The 8,858-nt window shown below is 46.5% G+C and overlaps 1 protein-coding gene across 1 annotated transcript; it reads left to right on the top strand.

The window, feature by feature from the left end:
- Positions 1-254: 254 nt before the first annotated feature.
- Positions 255-938, top strand: LOC136521189 (secreted RxLR effector protein 161-like). Its single transcript, XM_066514893.1, has one exon. The coding sequence runs from the start codon at positions 255-257 to the stop codon at positions 936-938; it is 684 nt and encodes a 227-aa protein (XP_066370990.1).
- The last annotated feature ends 7,920 nt before the right edge of the window (positions 939-8,858 follow it).

The following is an 8,858-nucleotide window of genomic DNA, read 5'->3' as shown; positions in this document are numbered from 1 at the left end:
AAGGTGATCGGTGCCTTGTTGTGGGCGTGTTCATCGATGATCTGGTGATCACGGGCGCCAACAACATCGACCTTGACACGTTCAAGGCGGAGATGCAGGCGGCGTTCAAGATGAGCGACCTGGGGCTGCTCCACTACTACCTCGGTCTTGAGGTATCATAGACTAAGGCTAGGATCACCTTCAGCCAGAGCGCCTATGCGGCCAAGATTCTAGAGAACGCAGGCCTGACCGGATGCAATTCGAGCCACACCCCTATGGAGGCTTGGCTGAAACTTAGTAAGTTGAGTACTACTCCTGCTATTGATCCAACATCTTACCGTAGCATTGTGGGGTCCCTGCGCTATATGGTGAATTCGAGACCAGATGTAGCGTACTCGGTGGGCTACATCAGCAGGTTCATGGAGAAACCCACCACCGAACACTTTGCAGCCATGAAGAGAGTGCTAAGGTATGTTGCTGGTAGCTTGCACTTCGGCTGCCACTACAAAAGGAAGGAGGAGGCCCAGCTCACTGGCTATAGCGACAGCGATCTAGCCGGCGACATTAATACACGCAAAAGCACCACCAACGTCCTCTTCTTCCTGGGCAGCAATGTCATCACCTGGCAATCACAGAAACAGAGGGTTGTGGCACTGTCCTCTTGTGAAGCGGAGTACATTGCCACAGCTACTGCAGCCCGCCAGGGAGTATGGTTGGCGCGTCTTCTTGCAGAGCTCAAAGGGGAGAAGACCGACGCCATCAACTTGAAGATCGACAACCAGACCACCATCGCGCTTAGCAAGAACCCCGTCTTCCACGACAGCACTAAGCATATTGATATTCGCTATCATTACATTCGCGAGTGTGTTGAGGAGAATAGGGTGCAACTGCAGTCTATTGGGACATTGGAGCAGCTGACGGACATACTGACCAAAGCCCTGGGGCTTGAGCAGTTCTGAGACTTGCGTTCTAGGATGGGAGTCATTGATGTACTGGGCATACACAATAATGAGGAGAAGATTTTGTTAGTAATCTTGTGTGTGCTGGTTAATTAGGATTGCATGGCATCTTTTTGTTTTAGGCAGTTGTAAGCGCGTGAGCCCCAGGCTGTGACGGCCGCGCACGTAGGACGTCGTGGCATGAGAATCGCTCAACCACGCACCTAGGCATGCAGCCATGACCGACGAACGCAGTGCGTGGGGATGGATGTGCACACTTCTCGGGTCATGCGCGCTGTGGCGAGCATAGCTCTGTTCTTTGTATTCCAATAAAAGACAAAACGTTACGCTTTCAGGCTGCACCAAAACCAAGTGTTGGCATGTGTTGTGTTTGTTCTTGAGTCTTGTCTTCTCTGTCTCTGGCGCTGTGTCCTCGCCATCGGCGTTTGCCGTGATCCAAGACTAACAGTGGCCATAGGAGGGCATCGTTGGCGCCCTCACAGCTCGGCTGGAACAGGCAAGAACCAGGATCGATACCGTGGACCAGCACGGCCACCGTGGCCATGGAGTCGTCGCTTGCGTATGCGAGGAAGGGGAGCAGCGCGCGGGAGGTGACCTCGACATGGGCACGCGGCCGGAGGCGAAGGCAGAGAGCATGTCGCTCTCCGCCGCGGGCCGCGGCCATGCCCGCCAGCTCCTCCTGCTAGTCTACGTCCGCATGCTCGCGCTCCAGTTCACATTCCACCTCAGCAAATGCTTCTACGCCTCCAATGCTCTGACCTCGGGCAACTGAAGGATCCATGGAGACGAGGGTACCATCCGTGGAGACCAGAGGGAACGAATCGAAGGATACGAATGAGAGAGAAGAAGCGGACACCTGTGTTGCCCAAGCGCCCAATCCCAACCAGGAGTGCTTGTGTCCGTCGGCCGGCATGCTACAGAGCACCTCGCTGCAGAGTGTAGAGGCACATAGCTACCAACAAAACTGCTGCATCTGTTTCGTTCTTTGTTATAGAGCTAGAGCAGGTGACTAGGTGAGCACCGAGGACAGCAAGGAGGCGGTTTCCATAATCCATATACATCTTCCTTCTTGACTACGGAGTATGATACCATTCCTGGGGTCCCCGATGAGGAGAACATTTAAAACCCAAACAAAGTGACACCTGCTTAGTCCATTCCCAGCACGAGGTACAAATTAAAACCAAGCTAAAGTACATGTGATGTATGAACAACCTTGGAGATTCAAATGGGGGGAAAAAGTACATTAGTCCTTGTTCACCACACCTTGATTATTTTGCACTTGCAGGAAGAGTTCTTCCTTTCTTTCTTTCTCCAGATGCATGGCTCGTCGGATCTCACCGGGATACTTCCAAAATGCCAGTTTCCGCCAGCCTGCTCTGAGGGAGCACATCAGACTTGAGAGGTACTACTGTTACTATTAGATTGATCACAATCCCATACTAGGCTCAACGGCCCAGTTGGGCCTTTGATCTGCGCCTTGATCGGGGTGCCCAGCCCACTATGGCTGGAGGGCCCCTGTCACACTGCATAATAAATAGAGGTGGGGGCCGGCGGCTCAAGTCACGAGGTTCGTCTAAGCCGAGCTCCCCACCGACACCCAAACCCTAAACCCGATCTAGTGAGAGGCGCTGCCAGTGACGGGAAGCACCTTCACCACTGCACTGCGCCGTCATCGGTCTTCACCGCCGATCGCCACTGCTCATCACCGACACCGTCTTCACCGACCGTCGCTGCCCTCGTGCAGATACCGGAACAACGACTATGGCCGAAGCCACTGGATCGAAGCCCGACGACGGTCGGTAACCTAGCACTACTCCTTTCTCTAATCTCTATTTAGTTCACGTACTAGTACATGTTATCCGTTTACGATAATGTACCCGGCTAGATCTATTACCATGCGATCAGAATAGTTTAACATTGGTACCAGAGCCAGGTTTTCTAGAGCTTTAGATCTAGAACAGGTGAACGATAAAAACAGATTAGATCCGTTCAGATTTGAGAAAAGAGAGAGTCTCGACATGTGAAGCCAAATCCTAACCCTCAAATCAAACTCAGGGAAGAAGAACAGTGAACGAAACCCTAACGCTAACCAAACCCTAATCTCGATCCTAACCCCATCCCCAATCCTAAATCGGATAGATCCGAGAAAAGAAGAAAGAAAAATCAAAGAAAAGAAAAGGGAAAGGGGAAGAGGCCTACCTCGCAGCTGCACCGTGCTGCCGCCTCATCGGCGCGCGGGCGGGTGCTCGGGCAAAGGGCGCCATGGCCAGGCCGCTCGACGGCAGCGCGCTCACCCGCTGGGGAGCGTGCGCAGGCGAGAGGGCCGGCGACGGCGCCATCATCGTCTCCGTGCCATCGCGGGACTGAGACAGAAGAGGAGGTGAAGTGGCCGGGTCAGATCTAGGGTTTTGGAGGGGATCAGGGCACCGCCGCCTAGACCGCTCGATGGCGGCGTGCTCACCCGCTGGGGAGCGCGACGCCGGTGAGGGGACCGGCGATGGCGCCATCATCGCGCTTGATTTCGCTCGCTCGCTCGATTGCTGCTCGCTGCGCTGAGAAGAGCGGCGTAGAAAGAGAAAGGGAAGAAAGAAATGATGTTAGGGTTTGTGGGGAGCCGCTGCCATCGCGGTTTTGATCGAGCAACTCGCACGGATGACCGTTGGATCTGAATGAGCGGCCGAGATTGACCGGACCGAAGGCCGGCCCAGGCAGGCGCGAGCGAGCGCGAGTGGCAGCGCGGCTTTGCCGGCCCAGGCCCAGGTTGTGGCCGCGCGGTGGGCAGCGCGCGTGCAAGGGAATTGGGCCGGGCCGTTTTGACGGCTGGGCCGAAGGAACAGTGCTAAAATGAATGAGTTTTCCTTTTCTTTTTCCAGTAAATGTTTATTTCCTAGAAATTGATTAATGGCTTAAATAAAATAGAAAAGAGATTGGTCCTGTGGGCAAAATTCATTAAATTGAATTATTTTTCTGCTGGGTACTTAAAGTTATTATTTTCATTATTAAATTCGAACTAACAGGAGAATTTAATTTTGAAAACTTGGATATGTTTTTATTTTATTATAATATTGTTATTATTCCGACCAACATTGATTAATGGCAATATTATGATGAGTTTTGTCCTGTATTAATTCTATTTCTACCCAACGGTGATGTAGAATTAGTGTAGAGGACAATTGTATGTTTTAATTTTGATCAACGTTGGAACTAAGACATGCAATTGTTATTATTATGTTTATATTCTCACTCTATATGAATTGTGTTTTCAGGCGGATACAACTTGATGGGTTGTATCAAAGAGATCCCCACTCTCAAAGGTGATAACTACACGAAGTGGAAGAAAAAGATTGATCTGGCCTTCATCTTGGCTGAGGTGGACTGGGTAGTCACCTCACTGTGTCCCACAGAGCCTATGGCATCGGTGAGGGAGACAAACGAGGCTGATGCCGCTTGGGCAACAAGAGAGAGGGATTTTGCATCCCAAAAGATGTCCTATGACCTTGAGCATAGAAAGTGGGTCACTGCCAACAAGAAATGTATGGCTGTGATAAAGAACACGATTGAGTCTATAATTGTGGGCTCAATCCTAGAGTGTGACACCATCATCGAGTACCTCGAAAGAATAAAAAGTCAGTTCACTGGCTCTTCAAAGACATATGCTACTTAGCTGATAAAGTAGCTGGTGACAGAGAGGTACTCTGGAATAGGTGGCATAAGAGAGCACATACTAAGGATGAGCAATTTGGCATCCAAGCTAAAACCAATGGATCTGGCTCTAAAGGAAAAGTTCCTTATTCATCTGATTTTTGCTTCCTTGCCAAAAGAGTTTGACACTTTTGTTGTCAACTACAACATACAGCCCGAGAAGTGGGACATGGAGAGGCTCATGGCTATGTGTGTGCAAGAGGAGGAGAGAATGAAAGCTGCCAATGGTGACACTATCAATTATCTTAAAGACAATAAGAAAAAGAATAATAATGCTAACTCCTCCTCAAAGTCAAAGGGAAAGGGTCCCATGCTGCATCAGCCTCAGCAGAACAAGTTCATAGTAGAGAAAGACCAGTGTCTCTATTGCAAGAAGATGGGACATTATAAGAAAAATTGTCCCGATTACTTAAAGATGATCATGGCAAAGAAAGGTGAGAACATTATTACGTTCATAAATGAATCTCTGTATGTACAGTATTCAAAATCTACTTGGTGGATTGACTCAGGTGCAACTGTTCATGTTGCTAATTCTTTATAGGGATTCTGTTTGACGAGGACTACGCAAAGAAGCGAAAGACACATTAAAGTTGCAAATGGAGTCCGAGCAGATGTTGAAGCCGTTGTCGATCTTTCTCTAGAGCTTGCTGATTGTTTCACACTTTTACTGAGAGATGTACTTTATGTTCCCTCCCTACAGAGAAACTTGATTAGTGTTTCATGCTTGGACAATGATGGATATGATTGCCATTTTAGAAATGGCAAATGTAAGATAACATTTAATAATGCATGTGTTGGTCTTGCTATCTTACAAAATGAGCTTTATTTATTATCACTACGTGATGATGTGAATGTTGTATGCGATGATGGGAACGTTACGTGCGATAATAAGAATATATCCTCGTCTACGGATGTAAACAGAAAATGAAAGAGAGCTCACGATGCGTTGTCAAAATTATGGCACTGTCATTTATGCCATATTTCGAGGGGAAGAATAGAAAGACTGGTTAAGAATGATATTCTTCCTCCATTAGAGCTCTCAGATTTAGAACAATGCAGAGAATGCATAAAAGGAAAATATGTAAAGAAAATTAAGAAAGATGCCAAACGAAGCGTAGGAATTTTACAGATTATTCACATAGACATCTGTGGTCCATTTCCTGTAAAGAGTGTGGATGGTTATGATCGTTCATAACATTCACAGATGATTACTCCCGTTATGGCTACATTTATCCAATCAAAGAAAGAACAGAAGCATTGGATAAATTTAAGACATTTAAGGCAAAAGTTGAAAACCAACACAATTTAAAGATTAAGATAGTCAGGTCCGACCATGGGGGGAGTACTACGGTCGGCATACCCCATATGGCCAAGTTCCTGGACCTTTTGCAAGGTTCTTACAAGAGAATGACATAGTAGCCCAGTATTCTACACCAGACGAACCTCAGCAGAATGGAGTAGCTGAAAGGCGCAATCGTACCCTGATGGATATGGTGCGCAGTATGATAAGTTACTCCACCTTACCATTGAGCCTGTGGATGGAGACGTTAAAAACGACCATTCATATTCTCAATAGAGTACCAAGTAAGTCGGTGGCCAAAACACCGTATGAGTTGTGGACAGGAAGAGTACCCTCACTAAACCACTTACGTGTGTGGGGGAGTCCTACTGAGGATAAAGTATTTAACCCAAACATTGGGAAGCTAGATCCCAAAACAGTGAGTTGCCATTTCATTGGCTACCCAGAAAAGTCAAAAGGTTTTCGTTTCTACTGTCCAGACAGACATACAAAGTTTGTGGAAATAAGACACGCTGTCTTCCTAGAGGATAAAATGATGAGGGGGCATGGTAGCTCGAGAAATTGACCTTGAAGAGAAGCAGGTGTATGCGTCTACTCCGATGATTCATAAGCCATTTTTCTCACTACCTATTGTCGCTGCACCGACAGTGCAAGACACTGTAGTGCCAGCACATGTTGTTATTCTGCCTGTGGCAACAATGAATGACAATGAGGAACCTGTTCTTCAGGATCCTGTAGAACCTATTGCCACGCATTAGGGAGAGCAACAATAGCCTCAAATAGAAGATGTGCCAAATGTGGAGGCCCCTAGAAGGTCTCAAAGAGTTAGAAAATCAGCTATTCCTGCTGATTATGAAGTGTACAACACTGAGGAATTTCAAATGGAGGATGATCCCACCTCATTTGAAGAAGCCATGAGAAGTGATCATTCATCAAAGTGGCTTGAGGCCATGAAAGATGAAATGAAATTTATGAATGCCAATAAAGTTTGGGACTTGGAAATAATTCCTAAAGGAGCCAAAACAATAGGCTATAAATGTCTCTACAAAATAAAACTTGACTCTCAAGGGAATATAGAGAGATATAAAGCGCGACTTGTGGCAAAAGGCTTTACGCAAAGAGAAGGGATTGATTACAATGAGACCTTTTCTCCAGTCTCATGTAAAGATTCCTTCAGAACCATAATGGCATTAGTGGCACATTATGATTTAGAATTACATCAGATGGATGTAAAGACAACATTTCTCAATGGGGACTTAGAGGAAAATGTTTATATGGCACAACCGAAAGGTTTTATCATGGAAGGAAAAGAACGAACGGGATGCTGCCTAAAGAAATCCATTTATGGATTAAAACAAGCTTTAAGACAGTGATACTTCAAGTTTGATCAGACAATAAGGAATTTTGGGTTTAAACAGAATGTTGAGGACAATTGTGTCTATGCAAAGTTTAAGAATGGGAAGTTCATCTTCCTTGTCCTGTATGTGGACGACATCTTACTTGCTAGTAGTGATGTCTGTCTACTACTGGAGACAAAGAAGTTTTTGTCCTCAAAATTTGATATGAAAGATCTTGGTGAAGCCTCGTTCGTTCTAGGGATCGAGATTCACCGAGATAGAAGTAAAGGGGTATTAGGACTGTCACAAAAGGCATACATAGAAAGAATCTTAAAGAAATTCAGTATGCACAAATGTAGTCCCTCACCTGCTCCTATAGTCAAGGGCGACAGATATGGGGATTTTCAATGTCCCAGAAACCAATATGAGATCAATCAAATGAAAGCGGTTCCATATGCTTCAGCTATTGGAAGCTTGCAATATGCTCAAGTATGTACGCGCCCTGACTTGGCATTTGTTACCGGGTTACTTGGCAGATTCCAGAGTAATCCTGGAACAGAACACTGGAAATTAGTAAAGAAAGTCTTGCGTTATTTGCAAGGAACGAAAGGCCTCATGATGATGTATAGAAGATCTGATTCACTCCATATAGTGGGATATTCAGATTCTGATTATGCGGGAGATGATAGAAAATCCATGTTTGGATATGTATTCACTCTCGCGGGGGGAGCTATTTCATGAAAAAAGCTCAAAGCAAACCGTCATTACATCGTCCACAATGTATGACGAGTTTATAGCGTGTTATGAGGCAACGGGGCAGGTGAACTGGCTAAAGAAGTTCATACCCGGTTTGAAGGTGGTTGACGACATCTATAGACCACTTAAGTTATACTGCGATAATAATCCGGCAGTACAGTATGTTCACAACAATAAGTCAAGTGGTGCTGCCAAACACATTGACATAAAGTATTATGTTGTGAAAAATAAAGTCCGAGATCATGTCATAAGTCTTGAGCATATAAGTACCGAAAAGATGCTCGTGGATCCGCTTACAAAAGGTTTACCACCCAACGTGTTCAGAGAACATGTAGCCAGCATAGGTTTAAGGGAAATCCTATAATTCCTGGATAAAAGAAGGCCCAAAAGTTAAGTATCTATTTCAGAACAGAGTGGTGTGTTGTAGTTGTTAAATCTATCGGCAATTGATCGTGACGATGAAACATGCTCTACGCGCTAATCTGTAATGAAATGAACAAAAGTAAATGAAATGAAATTGAAAGATGGTAGGAGATCAAGGGGGAGATTGTTAGATTGATCTCAATCCCATACTGGGCCCAACGGCCCAGTTGGGCCTTTGATCCGCGCCCTGATCGGGGGCGTCCAGCCCACTACGGCTGGAGGGCCCCAGTCACACTGCGCAATAAATAGAGGTGGGGGTCGGCGGCTCAAGTCACGAGATTCGCTTGAGCCGAGCTCCCCACCGACACCCAAACCCTAAACCCGATCTAGTGAGGGGCACAGCCAGTGACGGAAAGCACCTTCACCACTGCACTGTGCCACCATCGGTCTTCACCGCCGGTC

This window comes from Miscanthus floridulus, chromosome 18, assembly GCF_019320115.1.
Source record: "Miscanthus floridulus cultivar M001 chromosome 18, ASM1932011v1, whole genome shotgun sequence".
Classification (NCBI taxonomy): domain Eukaryota; kingdom Viridiplantae; phylum Streptophyta; class Magnoliopsida; order Poales; family Poaceae; genus Miscanthus; species Miscanthus floridulus.
This window is presented reverse-complemented; position numbering and strand designations above follow the sequence as displayed.

What these genes read in the sequence shown, in the direction of transcription:
- LOC136521189 (XM_066514893.1), top strand. Translation starts at nt 255, where the DNA reads ATGGAGGCTTGGCTGAAACTTAGTAAGTTGAGTACTACTCCTGCTATT.